The sequence below is a fragment of the Phocoena sinus genome, chromosome 12 (genome assembly GCF_008692025.1).
Source record: "Phocoena sinus isolate mPhoSin1 chromosome 12, mPhoSin1.pri, whole genome shotgun sequence".
NCBI lineage: Eukaryota > Metazoa > Chordata > Mammalia > Artiodactyla > Phocoenidae > Phocoena > Phocoena sinus.
The window spans coordinates 19,281,302-19,300,276 of NC_045774.1; the positions used below are offsets into that span (position 1 = coordinate 19,281,302).

The 18,975-nt window shown below is 37.5% G+C and overlaps 1 protein-coding gene across 3 annotated transcripts in view; it reads left to right on the forward strand.

The window, feature by feature from the left end:
- SHPRH (SNF2 histone linker PHD RING helicase) overlaps positions 1-18,975 on the forward strand; it is an 85,817-nt gene that overhangs the window by 44,097 nt on the left and 22,745 nt on the right. For all 3 annotated transcript variants that reach the window (XR_004352543.1, XM_032651325.1, XM_032651326.1), the window contains 6 exons: positions 1,170-1,343; positions 1,658-1,720; positions 10,033-10,258; positions 14,021-14,164; positions 15,278-15,379; positions 18,611-18,682. Coding sequence is in view for 2 of the 3 variants with exons in the window: in XM_032651325.1 (XP_032507216.1) it covers positions 1,170-1,343; positions 1,658-1,720; positions 10,033-10,258; positions 14,021-14,164; positions 15,278-15,379; positions 18,611-18,682 (781 nt within the window). In the remaining variant the exon portion in view is untranslated. The remainder of the gene's footprint in view (positions 1-1,169; positions 1,344-1,657; positions 1,721-10,032; positions 10,259-14,020; positions 14,165-15,277; positions 15,380-18,610; positions 18,683-18,975) is intronic.

Below are 18,975 nucleotides of genomic sequence, written 5' to 3' on the forward strand. Positions count from 1 at the left end.
TACCTAACCTAATTTTAAGTATCTCTAAGTAAATTTTTTTAGAAATTACTGAGCAGCTATTCTATGCCTATTATATATGTTTTTGAAAAAGGGGTATAATCTAATTCTTACCTTCTTAAAGTTAGCTTAATGAGAAGACAAGAATCGTAAATAATTTGAGAAATGTGAGTATGTATAAAAACTAAACAAAGTACGAAAATGAATAATGTTGTTAATAAACTCCATGAACAGAAAGAAACATAGATTAGTGTTGTGAAATATTGGGAAAGCCTTTTAGGAAGGAAAGTGGGCTCTTTTGAACAATTTGGAGAGAATGGCATATGGCATTTTAGGAAGAAGGATATACTCTTAACTTAAAAAGCAAACAAGTCTTGTTTATATTTTTTGTTTTTTAATTTCTTATTATTCTAGGCTTTCGTTTTCCTTTCAAAAACCCATACACACACATCCATACATTTTTTTTCTTGACCCATTTCATTTATAGTTTATCAGAATGGTTAAGAGCATTGTGTTTGGGTTTAACTCCTAGCCCGTGGCTGCCACATAATAACTTTGTATCTTTACTTAAATTACTTTAATTCATTAATCTTCATCTATTACATGTGCACAGTTGGGTATCTATTGAGGTTATACAGGAAAACTGCTTGGCAAAGTGCCTGGCATTTAGTACATGCTTCATAAAAATATATGTGTATATGTATAAGTTCCTTGTAATATAATTCTTGGCTACTTTTCTCCTTTCTTCTCAGCTTTCTGTCTCTACTTTTCATCCTACAAGTCACCTCTATGTAGAGCACGGGTGTCAGGAGAACACCTGTAGTCAATCAGTATTACAAAGAAAGACTGTGGCAATCCTGATCTTTCAAAGACATCAGACACAGGGACATAGATTTTACATATTGTTTTTCAGATTTTACATATTGTTTTTCGTTTCTGAGGGCAGGCACTATAAGATGTTTTTGTTATCATTTGTAGTAGACAACCCAATGTTATTATTCTTTGTTTACTAGTAGATACCAATTGAATACACTCCTGTAAACTCATTCAGGTGAGACTAGGTAAAATGTTGCAGTTTCTTTAACACTTTGCCAACCACTTCTTGAATTTTTAGGAAATTGACCTACTGTTCTTTTCTTTGCTGTGTGTGTGGTGCTGGTGATGGGAATCAGGTTCCATGACTGCAGAGGTCTTCAGTTCTTACTTACAACACATATGGAAGAGCTAAGTAAGTTCCAGAAGCAAGTAAGAGACGCTGTAAAAAATCTGGAGGGACCTCCATCTCGTCATGTTATTGAGTCTGCAACAATCTGCCACCTCCGGCCAACCAGGCTTCCTCTCAATTGGTAGGTAATAGGAGAAATCATCCAACGAATGGCATCGTTCCACTGAGCTAGATTTCTCCTGAGAGAAGAAACACTGGCTCACATAATAAAACATTTTTCATTTGAATTCAGACAGAAGTAGAGATGTATTATTAATCGAACTTTAAAAAAAAACCTCTCTAGGAACACATACCTGAGGACCACGTATTTTTTTTTCTAAAATGGCATATTTGTTGTAAAGAAAATGTGAAGTATAAAATACTAAGCCTCTTTTAGAAATTACCTGATTGCAGTTATGTTTGTGAATATTTCTCTGATAATTTCTTCTTTTCCAGCTGTGTCTTTTGTAAGGCTGATGAATTGTTCACAGAGTATGAATCGAAGTTATTTTCTCACACGTAAGTTCTCTGATTGATTATTTCCCATCAGGAAAATGAAACATTTTACAAGACTTGGTATTTTAATTTATACAACTACATTTTCCTCACAATAACATTTCTTATATTTTTTTCTCTTATCCAGTCAGTTTACTAAACTTTAGCATTTGCCCATTTAACATGCTCAGTTTCACCTGTGCTGACGTTTACCCCCAAATGCTCCTGTCGTGTGGTAATATGTGCTTAAGGGACAGTTTATGGGAGTACACAGACTGTGCAGTCCAACAGATATGACCTCAGATCCCTGCTCACTACTATGCACAAATTACTTCTCTAAGCCTCAGGATCCTCATTTGTGAAATGAAGATAATAACACCTCACTGAGTTTTTTTTATGTATATTAAATAAGAAAAGGTATATAATTACTTAGCATAGTGGGGTTTTTCAGGGGTTTTTTTGTTTTTTTAATTAACATCTTTATTGGAGTATAATTGCTTTACAATGTTGTGTTAGTTTCTGCTGTATAACAAACTGAATCAGCTATATGTATACATATATCCCCATATTTCCTCCCTCTTGTGTATCCCTCCCACCCTCCCTATCCCAACCCACTAGGTGGTCACAAAGCACCAAGCTGATCTCCCTGTGCTATGCAGCTGCTTCCCACTAGCTATCTGTTGTACATTTGGTAGTGTATATATCTCCATGCCACTCTCTCACTTCATACCAGCTTACCGTTCCCCCGCCCGATCTCCTCAAGTCCATTCTCTACATCTGCGTCTTTATTCCTGTCCTGTCCCTAGGTTCTTCAGAACCTTTTTTTTTTTTTTTAGATTCCATAAATATGTGTTAGCATACAGTATTTATTTTTCTCTTTCTGACTTACTTCACTCTGTATAACAGACTCTAGGTCCATCCACCTCACTACAAATAACTCAATTTCACTTCTTTTATGGCTAATATTCCATTGTATACATGTGCCACATCTTCTTTATCCATTCATCTGTCGATGGACACTTAGTTTGCTTCCATGTCCTGGCTCTTTTAAATAAAGCTGCAGTGAACATTGTGGTACTTGACTCTTTTTGAATTATGGTTTTCTCAGGGTATATGCCCAGTAGTGGGAATGCTGGGCCTTATGTTAGTTCTATTTTTAGTTTTTTAAGGAACCTCCATACTGTTCTCCGTAGTGGCTGTATCAATTTACATTCCCACCAACAGTGCAAGAGGGTTCCCTTTTCTCCACATCCTCTCCAGCATTTATTGTTTGTAGATTTTTTGATGATGGCCATGCTGACTGGTGTGAGGTGATACCTCATTGTAGTTTTGATTTGCATTTCTCTAATGATTAGTGATGTTGAGTATCCTTTCATGTGTTTGCTGGCAATCTGTATATGTTCTTTGGAGAAATGTCTATTTAGGTCTTCTGCCCATTTTTGGATTGGGTTCATTGTTTTTTCATATTGAGCTGCATGAGCTGCTTGTAAATTTTGTAGATTAATCCTTTGTCAGTTGCTTCATTTACAAATATTTTCTCCCATTCTGAGGGTTGTCTTTTCATCTTGTTTATGGTTTCCTTTGCTGTGCAAAAGCTTTTAAATAGGTGCCATTTGTTTATTTTTGTTTTTTCCATTTCTCTAAGAGGTGGGTCAAAAAGGATCTTGCTGTGATTTATGTCATAGAGTGTTGTGCCTATGTTTTCCTCTAAGAGTTTTATAGTGTCTGGCCTTACATTCAGTTCTTTAATCCATTTTGAGTTTATTTTTGTGTATGGTGTTAGGGAGTGTTCTAATTTCATTTTACATGTAGCTGTCCAGTTTTCCCAACACCACTTATTGAAGAGGCTGTCTTTTCTCCATTGTATATCCTTGCCCCCTTTATCAAAAATAAGGTAACCATATGTGCATGGGTTTATCTCTGGGCTTTCTATCATTTTCCATTGATCTATATTTCTTTTTCTGTGCCAGTACCATACTGTCTTGATTACTGCAGCTTTGTAGTATAGTCTAAAGTCAGGGAGCCTGATTCCTCCAACTCTGTTTTTCTTTCTCAAGATTGCTTTGGCCTTTTGGGGTCTTTTCTGTTTCCATACAAATTTGTGAAATTTTTTGTTCTAGTTCTCTGAAAAATGCCAGTGGTAGTTTGATAGGGATTGCATTGAATCTGTAGATTGCTTTGCGTAGTAGAGTCATTTTCACAATGTTGATTCTTCCCATCCAAGAACATGGTATATCTCTCCATCTATTTGTATCATCTATAATTTCTTTCAGCAGTGTCCTGTAGTTTTCTGCATACAGGTCTTTTGTCTCCTAAGGTAGGTTTATGCCTAGGTATTTTATCCTTTTTGTTGCAATGGTAAATGGGAGTGTTTCCTTAATTTCTCTTTCAGATTTTTCATCATTAGTGTATAGGAATGCAAGAGGTTTCTGTGCATTAATTTTGTACCCTGTTACTTTACCAAATTCATTTATTAGCTCTAGTAGTTCTCTGGTAGCATCTTTAGGATTATCTATGTATAATATCATGTCATCTGCAAACAGTGACAGCTTTACTTCTTCTTTTCCAATTTAGATTCCTTTTATTTCTTTTTCTTCTCTGATTGCTGTGGCTAAAACTTCCAAAACAATGTTGAATAATAGTGGTGAGAGTGGGCACCTTGTCTTGTTCCTGATCTTAGTGGAAATAGTTTCAGTTTTTCACCATTGAGCACGATGTTTGCTGTGGGTTTGTCATATATGGCCTTTATTATGTTGAGGTAAGTTCCCTCTCTGCCTGCTTTCTGGAGGGTTTTTATCGTAAATGTTCATTGCATTTTGTCAAAAGCTTTTTCTGCATCTATTGAGATCATCATATGGTTTTTTTTCTTCAGTTTGTTAATATGGTGTATCACATTGATTCATTTGCATATATTGAAGAATCCTTGCATTCCTGGGATAAACCCCACTTGATCATGGTGTATGATCCTTTTAATGTGCTATTGGATTCTGTTTGTTAGTATTTGATTGAGAATTTTTGCATCAATGTTCATCAGTGATATTGGCCCGTAGTTTTCTTTCCTTGTGACATCTCTGTCTGGTTTTGGTATCAGGGTGATGGTGGCCTCGTAGAATGAGTTTGGGAGTGTTCCTCCCTCTGCTATATTTTGGAAGACTCAAGAAGGATAGGTGGTAGCTCCTCTCTAGATGTTTGATAGAATTCGCCTGTGAAGCCATCTGGTCCTGGGCTTTTGTTTGTTGGAAGGTTTTTAATCACAGTTTCAATTTCAGTGCTTGTGATTGGTCTGTTTATGTTTTCTAATTCTTCCTGGTTCAGTCTCGGAAGGTTGTGCTTTTCTAAGAATTCGCCCATTTCTTCCAGGTTGTCCATTTTATTGGCATATAGTTGCTTGTAGTAATCTCTCATGATCCTTTGTATTTCTGCAGTGTCAGTTATTACTTCTCCTTTTTCATTTCTAATTCTATTGATTTGAGTCTTCTCCCTTTTTTTCTTGATGAGTCTGGCTAAAGGTTTATCAATTTTGTATATCTTCTCAAAGAACCAGCTTTTCGTTTTATTGATCTTTGCTATTGTTTCCTTCATTTCTTTTCCATTTATTTCTTATCTGATCTTTATGATTTCTTTCCTTCTACTAACTTTGGGGTTTTTTTGTTCTTTCTCTAATTGCTATAGGTGTACGGTTAGGTTATTTATTTGAGATGTTTCTTGTTTCTTGAGGTAGGATTGTATCGCTCTAAGCTTGCCTCTAGGAACTACTTTTGCTGCATCCCATAGGTTTTGGGTCATCGTGTTTTTATTGTCATTTCTTTCTAGGTATTTTTTTATTTTCTCTTTGATTTCTTCAGTGATCTCTTGCTTATTTAGTAGTGTATTGTTTAGCCTCCACGTGTTTTTTTTTTTACAGATTTTGTCTTCTAATTGATATCTAGCCTCATAGAGTTGTGGTTGGAAAAGATACTTGATACGATTTTAGTTTTCTTAAGTTTACCAAGGCTTGATTTGTGACCCAAGATATGGTCTATCCTGGAGAATGTTCCATGAGCACTTGAGAAGACAGTGTATTCTGTTGTTTTGGATGGAATGTCCTGTAAATATCAATTAAGTCCATCTTGTTTAATGCATCATTTAAAGTTTGTGTTTCCTTATTTATTTTCATTTTGGATGATCTGTCCATTGGTGAAAGTGGGATATTAAAGTCTCCTACTATGATTATGTTACTGTCAACTTCCCCTTTTATGGCTGTTAGCGTTTACCTTATATATTGAGGTGCTCCTATGTTGGGTGCATAAACATTTACAATTGTTATATCTTCCTCTTGGATTGATCTCTTGATCTTTATGTAGTGTCCTTCTTTGTCTCTTGTAATAGTCTTTATTTTTAAGTCTGTTTTATCTGCTATGAGAATTGCTGCTCCAGCTTTCTTTTGATTTCCAATTGCATGGAATATCTTTTTCCATCGCCTCACTTTCAGTCTGTATGTGTCCCTAGGTCTGAAGCGGCTTTCTAGTAGACAGCATATATACGGGTCTTGTTTTTATATCCATTCAGCCAGTCTGTGTCTTTTGATTGGAGCATTTAATCCATTTACATTTAAGGTAGTTATTGATATGTATGTTCCTATTATCATTTTCTTAATAGTTTTGGGTTTATTATTGTAGGTCTTTTTCTTGTCTCATGTTTCCTGACTAGAGAAGTTCATTTAGCATTTCTTGTAAAACTAGTTTGGTGATGCTGAATTCTCTTAGCTTTTGCTTGTCTGTAAAGGTTTTAATTTCTCTGTCGAATCTGAATGAGGTCCTTTCTGGGTAGAGTAATCTTGGTTGTAGGTTTTTTCCTTTCATCACTTTAAATATGTCCTGCCACTCCCTTCTCTCTTACAGAATTTCTGCTGAAAGATCAGCTTTTAACTTTATGGGGATTCCCTTGTATGTTATTTGTTGTTTTTCCCTTGCTGCTTTTAATATTTTTTTTTGTTGTTTTAATTTTTGATAGTTTGATTACTATGTGTCTTGACGTGTTTCTCCTTGGATTTATCCTGTATGGGACTCTCTACGCTTCCTGGACTTGATTATTTCCTTTCCCATATTAGGGAAGTTTTCAACTATAATCTCTTCAGATATTTTCTCAGTCCCTTTCTTTTCTCTTCTTCTTCTGGGACCCATATTATTCGAATGTTGGTGCATTTAATGTTGTCCCAGAGGTCTCTAAGACTGTCCTCAATTTTTTTCATTCTTTTTCCTTTATTCTGCTGTGCGGTAGTTATTTCCACTATTTTATCTTCCAGGTCACTTATCCGTTCTTCTACCTCCGTTATTCTGCTATTGATTCCTTCTAGAGAATCTTTAATTTCATTTATTGTGTTGTTCATCATTGTTTGCTCTTTAGTTCTTTTAGGTCCTTGTTAAACGTTTCTTGTATTTTCTCATTCTATTTCCAAGATTTTGGATCATCTTTATTATCATTACTCTGAATTCTTTTTCAGGTAGCCTGCCTATTTCCTCTTCATTTATTTGGTCTGGTGCATTTTTACCTTGCTCCTTCATCTTCTGTGTGTTTCTCTCTCTTCTCATTTTGCTTCACTTACTGTGTTTGTGGTCTCCTTTTTGCAGGCCGCAGGTTTGTCATTCCTGTTGTTTTTGGTGTCTGCCCCCAGTGGCTAAGGTTGATTCAGTGGGTTGTGTAGGCTACCTGGTGGAGGGGACTAGTGCCTGTGTTCTGGTGGATGAGGATCTTCTCTTTCTGGTGGCCAGGACCACGTCCGGTGATGTGTTTCAGGGTGTCTGTGGACTTATTATGATTTTAGGCAGCCTCTCTGCTAATGGGTGGGGTTGTGTTCCTGTCTTGCTAGTTGTTTGGCCTGGGGTGTCCAGCAGTGTAGCTTGCTGGTCGTTGAGTGGAGCTGGGTCTTAGCGTTGAAATGGAGATCTCTGGGAGTGCTTTCGCCATTTGATATTACGTGGAGCTGTGAAGTTTCTGGTGGGCCAATGTCCTGAATTCGGCTCTCCCACCTCACAGGCACAGGCCTGACACCCGGCCGGAGCACAAAGACCCTGTTAGCCACACGGCTAAGAAGGAAAGGGAGAAAAAAAGAAAGAAAGAAATAAAGGAAGGGAGAGATGGAGGGAGGTAGGACGGAAGGAAGGAGGAAGAAAGAAAGAAAGAAAAAGATAAAATAAAATTTTAAAGTTATTACAATAAAAAAATTTTTAATTATTAAAAATAAAAAAAATTTTAAAGTCATAAAAAAAAGGAGAAAGAAAGAAAGAAGAGAGCAACCAAACCAAAAACCAAGTCCACTAATTATAACAAGCACTAAAAACTATACTAAGGACAGACAGGACCCTAGGACAAATGATAAAAGCAAAGCTCTACAGACAGAATCACACAAAGAAGCATACGCATACACACTCACAAAAAGAGAAAAAGCAAAAATATATATATATATCTGTATTTTTAAAAAAAAGGAAAAGAGCAACCAAATCAATAAATAAATCTACCAATGTTAATAAACTCTAAGTACTAAACTCAGATAAACAAAACCAGAAACAAATTAGATACAGAAAGCAAACCCCAAGTCTACAGTTGCTCCCAAAGTCCACCACCTCTATTTTGGGATGATTCGCTGTCTATTCAGGTATTCCACAGATGCAGGGTACATCAAGTTGATTGTGGAGATTTAATCCGCTGCTCCTGAGGCTGCTGGGAGAGATTTCCCTTTCTCTTCTTTGTTCTCACAGCTCCTGGGGTTCAGCTCTGGATTTGGCCCTGCCTCTGCGTGTAGGTTGCCGGAGGGTGTCTGTTCTTCGCTCAGACAGGGTGGGGTTAAAGGAGCAGCTGATTCGGGGGCTCTGGCTCACTCCGGCCGGGGAGAGGGAGGGGTACGGATGTGGGGCAAGCCTGCGCTGGCAGAGGCCAGCGTGATGTTGCAACAGCCTGAGGTGCGCCATGTTTTCTCCTGGTGTAGTTGTCCCTGGATCATGGGACTGTGGCAATGGCAGGCTGCACAGGGTCCCGGGAGGGGAGGTGTGGAGAGTGACCTGTGCTTGCACACAGGCTTCTTGGTGGCTGCAGCAGCAGCCTTAGCATCTCATGCCCGTCTCTGGTGTCCGCGCCATAGCCGTGGCTCGCGCCCGTTTCTGGAGCTCGTTTAGGCAGTGCTCTGAATCCTCTCTCCTCACGCACCCTGGAACAACGGTCTCTTGCCTCTTAGGCAGGTCCAGACTTTTTCCCGGACTCCCTCCCAGCTAGCTGTGGCACACTAGCCCCCTTCACGCTGTGTTCACGCCGCCAACCCCAGTCCTCTCCCTGCGCTCCGGCCGAAGTCCATGCCTCAGCTCCCAGCCCCACCCACCCCGGTGGGTTAGCAGACAAGCCTCTCGGGCTGGTGAGTGCTGGTCGGCACCGATCCTCTGTGCGGGAATCTCTCTGCTTTACCCTCTGCACCCCTGTTGCTGCGCTGTCCTCCGTGGCTCCACAGCTCCCCCCCACCCCGCCACCCCTCCGCCTCTGCCGGTGAAGGCACTTCCTAGTGTGTGGAAACTTTTCCTCCTTCACAGCTCCCTCCCAGCGGTGCAGGTCCTGTCCCTATTCTTTTGTCTTTTTTCCTTCGCCCTACCCAGGTACGTGGGAAGTTTCTTGACTTTTGGGCAGTCTGAGGTCTTCTGCCAGCGTTCAGTAGGTGTTCTGTAGGAGTTGTTCCACATGTAGGTGTATTTCTGATGTATTTGTGGGGAGGAGGGTGATCTCCACGTCTTACTTCTTCGCCATCTTGAAGGTCTCTTCTCTAGCATAGTGTTTGATACATGGTAACGTTCTATAAAAATGTTAGCTCTTTTTAGTAATACACTTTCTCCAACACAGATTTGAAGTCTTCATCCTTGTGTTAGGGATTAAGCTGCTTAGTGAGTACATTTAGTAAAATTATTCCTATTTTACAAACATGGAAATTGAGAAGAGAGTAAGTCTGATTGTACTTTTAGGTCATCTTGTGGTTTTTCTGTTTTATTTTTGCATGGTTGATAGTGGTGGTAATTTGTGTTTTGTATTATTTTAATTCTCAGAGCAAGATTTTAGCCTGGAATTTATAGCCATTTTTTATTAGGCCAGTTTGCTCTCAAGAAGGCACTTGTCAAATGTATGATACCTCAAGCATTTTCAGAGTTGGTATGGCTTTTCCAAAAACTTGCAAGCATGATCTTGTAGACATGACATTGAAAGATGTTGATGAAATTTTTGTTTTTGACCTTGCTTTCCTATTAGCTCTGGCAATATCATTTTTATAGTACTTGTTACCCACTGACAGTAATTACTGTGGTTTTGTTCTCAAATGTCTTCAGAGTCAAAGGCCAGACTGCAATATTTGAGGAGATGATAGAAGATGAAGAAGGACTGGTGGATGATCGAATACCTACCACCAACCGGGGTCTGTGGGCAATAAGTGAGACAGAGCGATCCATGAAAGCTCTGCTATCGTTTGCAAAATCACATCGATTTGATGTTGAATTCATTGATGAGGGAAGTACTTCAATGGATCTCTTTGAAGCTTGGAAGAAAGAATATAAGGTAACAGTAATTTTTTTTTTTTTTTAAACATCTTTATTGGGGTATAATTGCTTTACAATGGTGTGTTAGTTTCTGCTTTACAACAAAGTGAATCAGCTATACATATACATATGTTCCCATATGTCTTCCCTCTTGCGTCTCCCTCCCTCCCACTCTCCCCATCCCACCCTTCCAGGCTATCACAAAGCACCGAGCTAATATCCCTGTGCCTTGCGGCTGCTTCCCCCCAGCTATCTACCTTACTACGTTTGTTAGTGTGTATATGTCCATGACTCTCTCTCGCCCTGTCAAAACTCACCCTTCCCCCTCCCATATCCTTAAGTCCGTTCTCCAGTAGGTCTGCGTCTTTATTCCTATCTTACCCCTAGGTTCTTCATGACATTTTTTTCCCTTAAATTCCATATATATGTGTTAGCATACGGTATTTGTCTTTTTCTTTCTGACTTACTTCACTCTGTATGACAGACTCTAGGTCTATCCATCTCATTACAAATAGCTCAATTTCATTTCTTTTTAAGGCTGAGTAATATTCCATTGTGTATATGTGCCACATCTTCTTTATCCATTCATCCGATGATGGGCGCTTAGGTTGTTTCCATGTCCTGGCTATTGTAAATAGAGCTGCAATGAACATTTTGGTACATGACTCTTTTTGAATTTTGGTTTTCTCAGGGCATATGCCAAGTAGTGGGATTGCTGGGTCATATGGTAATTCTATTTGTAGTTTTTTAAGGAACCTCCGTACTGTTCTCCACAGTGGCTGAACCAATTCACATTCCCACCAGCAGTGCAAGAGTGTCCCCTTTTCTCCACACCCTCTCCAGCATTTATTGTTTCTAGATTTTTTGATGATGGCCATTCTGACTGGTGTGAGATGATGTCTCATTGTAGTTTTGATTTGCATTTCTCTAATGATTAATGATGTTGAGCATTCTTTCATGTGTTTGTTGGCATTCTGTATATCTTCTTTGGAGAAATGTCTATTTAGGTCTTCTGCCCATTTTTGGATGGGGTTGTTTGTTTTTTTGTTATTGAGCTGCATGAGCTGCTTGTAAATTTTGGAGATTAATCCTTTGTCAGTTGCTTCATTTGCAAATGTTTTCTCCCATTCTGAGGGTTGTCTTTTGGTCTTGGTTATGGTTTCCTTTGCTGTGCAAAAGCTTTGAAGTTTCATTAGGTCCCATTTGTTTATTTTTGTTTTTATTTCCATTACTCTAGGAGGTGGGTCAGAAAGGATCTTGCTGTGATTTATGTCATAGAGTGTTCTTCCTATGTTTTCTTCTAAGAGTTTGATAGTTTCTGGCCTTACATTTAGGTCTTTAATCCATTTTGAGCTTATTTTTGTGTATGGTGTTAGGGAGTGATCTAATCTCATACTTTTACATGTACCTGTCCAGTTTTCCCAGCACCATTTATTGAAGAGGCTGTCCTTTCTCCACTGTACATTCCTGCCTCCTTTATCAAAGATAAGGTGTCCATATGTGCGTGGGTTTATCTCTGGGCTTTCTATCCTGTTCCACTGATCTATCTTTCTGTTTTTGTGCCAGGGGTAACAGTAATTTAAAACTTCCTTCCCATATTAAGAATTCTCCTCCTTGGGCTTCCCTGGTGGCAGAGTGGTTGAGAGTACGCCTGCCGATGCAGGGTACACGAGATCGTGCCCCGGTCCGGGAAGATCCCATGTGCCATGGAGCGGCTGGGCCAGTGAGCCATGGCCACTGAGCCTGCGCGTCTGGAGCCTGTTCTCCACACGGTAGAGGCCACAACATTGAGAGGCCCGCGTACCAAAAAAATAAATTAAAGAACTCCCCTCCTTTACATTAATTTTAGTTGCTACTTTCCTTTTTCTCTCTTCAGCTTTTAAAAATCTGCTTTAGAGAATTGAGGTGTCATAATTTATCTTTCCCTAAAACGTAATGATTGTAATGATGAATAATAAATATAATAATACTGAACAAATGAGAAGTTTCTGTTTATTAAATTACTAAAAATCATTACTAAAATGAAATTTATATGAAACCTTTTGTTTTTCCTTGAAAGTGTGTTATTCTAGTCTTAGCTTGGTCTTACACTGCTGTTCTCTGAAATCAGAGTGTGGCTTTGTTTCCGTTTTTGTTTTTTTCTTTTGCTCTGTGAATAACAACCAAACATCAACAACGTTAAAGATTGGAGAACATAGTAAACATTTCTCAACATACAAGACTAGAAACCATTGCAATTAATAACGCACAAAGGGACTCTTCATATTTATACTTTAATAATTTCATCATATTATAACTCTATGTTTGAGATTCCAGAATTCATTAATTTTGAATTATTCTTTATATGTGGATTTTTTTTTTTTTTTTTTTTTGCGGTACGTGGGCCTCACTGCTGTGGCCTCTCCGGTTGCGGAGCACAGGCTCCGGACACGCAGGCTCAGCGGCCATGGCTCACGGGCCCAGCCACCCCGCGGCTTGTGGGATCTTCCCGGACCGGGGCACGAACCCGTGTCCCCTGCATCGGCAGGCGGACTCTCAACCACTGCGCCACCAGGGAAGCCCTATATGTGGATTTTTTTAATCCCTTGTCCTACTTTGCAAGTGAGATGGGTGAGGAAATAAAAGAAGTGGGTTTTTTATTTATAATGTTATATTCCATTTGATATCTTTTATTTTTTTAATCTAAAGTTTTGACTTCTAAAGCAGGATAAAAATTTCTCTCAAGAAAGAGAAGCTGTGCTGTCTATAATATCAATTCATACATTTGATAGACTGAAGAATTATACTTCTATAGCATCAAAATCATTGGTTCATAATAGTTTTTTTCTTTTCACATTACTATTCTAAAAGCAAAAGCCCATTAACACAGTTAATTACAGCGAGTCATGGAAGCAACAGTACTATATACAGTGTTCATTTGCCCCTGCGTTCCTCCTTTGAGCTCAGTTTAGCCACATGGTCTGGGTCAGAGGAGTGCTTATCATGCAGTTCACCCAGATCTTTGTTCATTTGTTCTCCATAACATTGCAGACTAAACCCTTTAACAACAGTGTAAATGAATGAGCTCCTGCTACGCACATCAATCAGGATCTAACTCAAAGCATAATGTTAATTAGTGAAGAAAGCAGATCAAAAAGTTTTATACTGATTGATAGCATTTTTATAAATTTCAGAAACATATAAAACCGGATTATTAAGGATGTATGGATTAGTATAACTCCAGCAAAAAGTACAGAATAGTAAGTCCAATTCAGAATAGTGGTTACCCCATTGTTGGGGGTTGAAGGAAGAATGTGTGAGGCAAGAGAGTGATGCAGTTGAGAAGGAACACAGGCTTCCTAAGGAACTGGCATTATTCTCTTTCCTAATTCGGATGATGTGGACTCAGTTGTATACTTTAGTATTCTCGTTATCATATATACATATTATTTTGAGAATGTGAAATATATTATAATAAAAAGTATTTCTTTAAAAAATAAAGCAGAGATTCCACCAGTCTAGTATTGATCTGTAAAGATCTTTGGTCCTACCAAGAAATCTCGGGGTATGCTGTTCCTGAGATTTTGAAGAGGCAATACACTATAGTGTCCTGTGGAGATTATTCAGACCCACTTCCTCATCCTAAAAATGGCCCAAGAATTGCTTGTACCTTAGACCCGTAATGAAAACACTGTGTATGATTTAAGACCTCACTGAAGACTCTTGACCAAGGGACATCTTGATGGTTTTAACCAGTTTTAATTATGTGCTTTACCACTGTCTGTCTTTTCTGTTCCTTCAGTTGCTTCATGAATATTGGATGGCTCTGAGGAATCGTGTGTCTGCTGTTGATGAGCTTGCAATGGCTACAGAACGACTAAGAGTACGTGATCCTAGGGAGCCAAAGCCCAGTCCACCAGTTCCTCATATCATTGAACCACATGAGGTAATTTGCAAATGAATCACAGAAAAGAACACAGAAAATAGATGTCACAAAAATCCAAGATCCATAGAAGGGATAGAGTCAGGGCAGTGATGTCTTCAATAAGTAAGTGTTTCATATCTGCTCTTCGTTTGAGCCATATGAAGTTGTTTGTTTTTGTAGTAGGTCAGAGATGAGCAATTTCATGTCTAATACATGCTTAGCATTCACTGTTTGGGTGCATTTGCACGTTTGTTTGTTTCTCTCCATGTTGCATATTCATCTATTCTTGAGCACCTTTTGCGTGCCAAAACCTAAAGATATTCTTGGTCAGTTTTTAGACGTATGTCCTATTACTTCAGCTTTTTCAGAACTAAAACAATCTTCCATAAGAACAACCAAGAACTGATTTTGCACTATTTTCCTTTGCTAACGATGAACAGATATTGACAACTTATCGTCTGTTAAATTCCTCTTTGTATCTCAGAATTAAAAAAATAACTCCACCAACCTTTTTTCTTCATATTAAAAATATTATTTTCTTTAGAATTTGTTTTTATTCCTTTAATCTTTTAAATCTTTAAGACTGTAACTTAGAAAAATTTAGAAATATTCATTATATACTATTTCACTTCATTTTTAAAATAGAATTCTCAATAAGTTTTAAGTGAAAACAAATTCCTCTTTTTTTTTTTCTGTTACCATATTCTACTGGCGGGGGGCGGGGGACACAGAAAGGAGGAGCAGAGAGATTCTTCCCTGGATTTCTTAAAGTCACTTCATTTGTATGGCCAAAGTAGCATACCATTTTATTTTTCTTTATCCCATAAATGTTTTACTGAAAAATCATACACAAATAGCCTTTGGTTGATTTTTAACCTACTTCAGGTGTATAGGGAAGCTTTTTATTTAAAAGAATTCTGCCTTGAATTTTGTCTTCTATACAGTAAAATATATATATTTTTTGAAATATGTTAATATTATCTAGTATCTCTTTTGCAAATTTGAGTTTTCACATGTAAATATGTTTTCATAAAATAGGACACTTTTTAAGAAAGAATTAAAATAGAAGAATTGTGCATGTTTAATATAATGTTACCATCTTAGAATAAAAAAGTTGTTTTGTTTTGTTTTTAGGTGGAACAAAATCGTATAAAACTACTAAATGATAAAGCTGTTGCTACATCACAGCTTCAGAAAAAACTTGGGCAGCTTCTTTACCTAACTAACTTGGAGAAGGTATTGTTTTTAAAAGATGCTACTTTTTCCCATACTGTATTATCAATAAACCACTTTATTGACTCCTTTCATTTAATCTGTTAGTCCCCTAATTAATGGTATAGGTGTTTTTTTAATCATTCTTTTATTTGTTTGTGTTAGTTATGTGAGTCAGAACACTAGCTATGTCTGCAATAGCTACACAGATCACAAAAGAAGATGATATCTATAGAAAATATGTTATACAGATAATGTAAAGGGTATGCAGTATATAGTATAGCACAATGTAAACAGACTGTAGTTGGAAGCCTTGAGTAGTGAAAGTATTACAACATACCACTCAGCAAAGATCCAATAACATGCAATAGCATGCATCCAATAACACATATACAGATTTTTTAAATTTGTTTTTTGAAACTGTGTAGTGTGTTTGGAAAGCTGCTAAATAAGAGGACGTGGTAACGAATTATTTAATGTAATTCTCAACATATTTTCGTAGTAGTAAGCAAAGTACTGTATTAGACATTGATGAATATAATTCCATTTTCTGGCAAGAATAAATGGGAGTGGCAGAGTAACTTATCAGAACAACATATAATAGTAGATTTTTGGATAGGGCAAATGAAGGAAAGCAGTAGACTACAATTGGTCCTGAAAACTAGTACGAAATACATTTAAGTGAATCATTAAATCTCAGCAATGACAAAATGAAAAAGTTGGACGTTCTTTATAGGTAAAATAGCATAGTAGTTAAGAAGGTAGACTTTTGGACCTAGATGGTGCAAATTTGAATCATGATGCCACTATTTTCTAGATATAGGACTTTATTCAAGTTATTTACTTCTCTTTGTCCAATCTGTAAAATGAAAAAAGTAACACTATCTTGTAGGGCTCTCTTGAGGATCAAATGAATTAATATATGTAAGTGCTAAAGTGTTTACTGGTTTATTAAGCACTTTCTAGGTATTCACTATTAATATTATTATATTATTACTATTATTATAATGATGACTACTATTTTGGCAGGGGAAAAAAGAGAAGAACTTTAAGTCAATCTCTCAAAATGCTAGCTATAGAAAAATAACATTCGGAAAAAAATTCTTGATATTTCTGGACATGAGTTTTTAAAATACAAGATTTCTGTACTTTAAATGTGAGAGTCAAAATTAAGAGATAGTTGATGATTCTTTTAATTATGGAACATAAGTTGATCTCCTCTGTATGTTGAATTATTTTTTAAAAAATTAAAATTCCAGGGCTTCCCTGGTGGCGCAGTGGTTGGGAGTCCGCCTGCCGATGCAGGGGACACGGGTTTGTGCCCCGGTCTGGGAGGATCCCACATGCCGCGGAGCGGCTGGGCCCGTGAGCCACGGCTGCTGAGCCTGTGCTCCACAACGGGAGAGGCCGCAACAGTGAGAGGCCCACGTACCACAAAAAAAAAAAAAAAAAAAAAAAAATTAAAATTCCAAGGATATAATCTATGTAGGAAAACCCATTTGGCAAAAAATATAAGAAAATAATATTTACTCTATAAATGAAGGAAAATAAGCAATCTGCAAACTACTAAGCATAGGACAAATCCAGCCCATCACCTGTTTTTGTAACTAAAGTTTTATTGGAATACAGCTATACTCATTCGTTAAGTATTGTCTACAGCTGCTTTTGTGCTATAATAGCGGAGTTGAGGAGTTGCAGTAGAGATCGTATGGCCCACAAAGCCTAAAATATTTACAATCATGCCCTTTATGGAAAACATGCTAATTCTTACATTAAGTAAATTAGAAAACAAGAGGTATTGTAAATTCTGGTAGATTGTTTACAAAATGCTATAGTAATACCTTCTCTTGCGTGCTTGCTCTTGGTTAATGCCTTCCTACACTGACTCTAGGCTTAGGCAGATGACTTGTTTTTGGCCTTGTGTCACAGAGATTTGAAAAGTCCACGCACTTTGGAATTCTCCCAATTGTGTCATGTTTTGGAACTCTGAGACTATGTGAAGAAGCCCAGGTTACCTTTCTTGAGGAGCAAAAACCTCAGCTTAGCCCTCTCCTCAGACCAGCTAGCCTACCAACTGCTAGATATGAATGTGGGCCGTCCTGGACCATCCAGCCCAAGCCAAATCAGTGCATCCCAAAGTAACCCAGGTGACCTGTAGCATCAGGAGAAATTCATGTTTTTTTAGCCACTAAGGTTTTAGGTGGTTTGCTATGTTACCTGAAACAAATCAATAATTAACAGAGGAAAAGAATAATTCAGTCCAACTTTTTTTAAATGCTGCGTACTTACATTGTAGTTAATGGAATTGTTTTAACCATTAGAACTTCTGAATCCATGCACAATTTAGCTTTTTTTTTCTGCTTATAAGAGTCAAAGGATAATCAAGAACAATTTAGTAGTCTATGAGTCTAATTTACTTTCCTTTGTTTTCCTCAGTTTTAAAACCTGTTCATTTGATGACTTTTTTGGAAATCTTTCCGTTTTTAAAGAGACTTTGAAAAGCTATTATACTTCAACATAATTTCCAGGCATAATTAGGTCTCAAATCAGTAACATTTCTGGTTTCTAATTATTTGCTTTGCCTTGGTGAGATTAGAAAAAGGATACGGAGAAGAAATCAGTATTAATAAGGGTTATGTGAATAAATGCTGCCTCTTCCCAATGTCTTTGATCCCATGCCAAGTGGACATGCAGAATATTCTATTTCTTTATTAAAAAAATATATCTAGGGGCTTCCCTGGTGGCGCAGTGGTTGAGAGTCCGCCTGCCGATGCAGGGGACACAGGTTCATGCCCCGGTCCGGGAAGATCCCACATGCCGCAGAGCGGCTAGGCCCATGAGCCATGGCCCCTGAGCCTGTGCGTCCGGAGCCTGTGCTCCACAACGGGAGAGGCCACAACAGTGAGAGGCCCGTGTACCGAAAAAAAAAAAAAAATATATATCTAACATGAAAGTAAAATTTGAGAATTTAGGTAAATTATATCATATTTTGCTTTTTATTTTGCCTTCTATCATAATCACAAATACAGTAATATAACTTTAACAAACTTAAAAATTGAGTCCATTTTTTTCTTCACACCTTAAATAAATGTTATTTGTAAATCCCAGGAATGATAGTATTAATATATGAATTATTAGGTCATCTCAATTATTAGATTATTTTAATTGCCAACATTTACTTTTATAAATGAGTTGTAAAACATGTAACAGCTTTTAAAATATAACTAATATATGTTTTAATTCTTTTTTGGATAGTCTCAGGACAAAACATCAGGAGGTATTAATCCAGAACCTTGTCCAATCTGTGCTCGGCAACTGGGAAAACAGGTGAAATTATAATAAATATTACGTACATTTGTAAAATACTTTACAGTCTTCAAAGGCTTTTACATACAACTCGCCCCACCCTCAAACTTTGCATGCAAGGCAAATAGTACCTCTGTCTGAAAGGTAGGGCCAAAGGTTAACTGACAGGCTTAGTGCCAAATATGTTTGAGCAATGTTTTCCCTTAAGTGATAGGTGAAAACATATTTCTAGAATAGCCCCATCTTTTTCATTAAAGGTGAATAATTTTAAGTATTATTTCCAGTCACTTGAGTCTGTCAGTTTACCGTGGTTA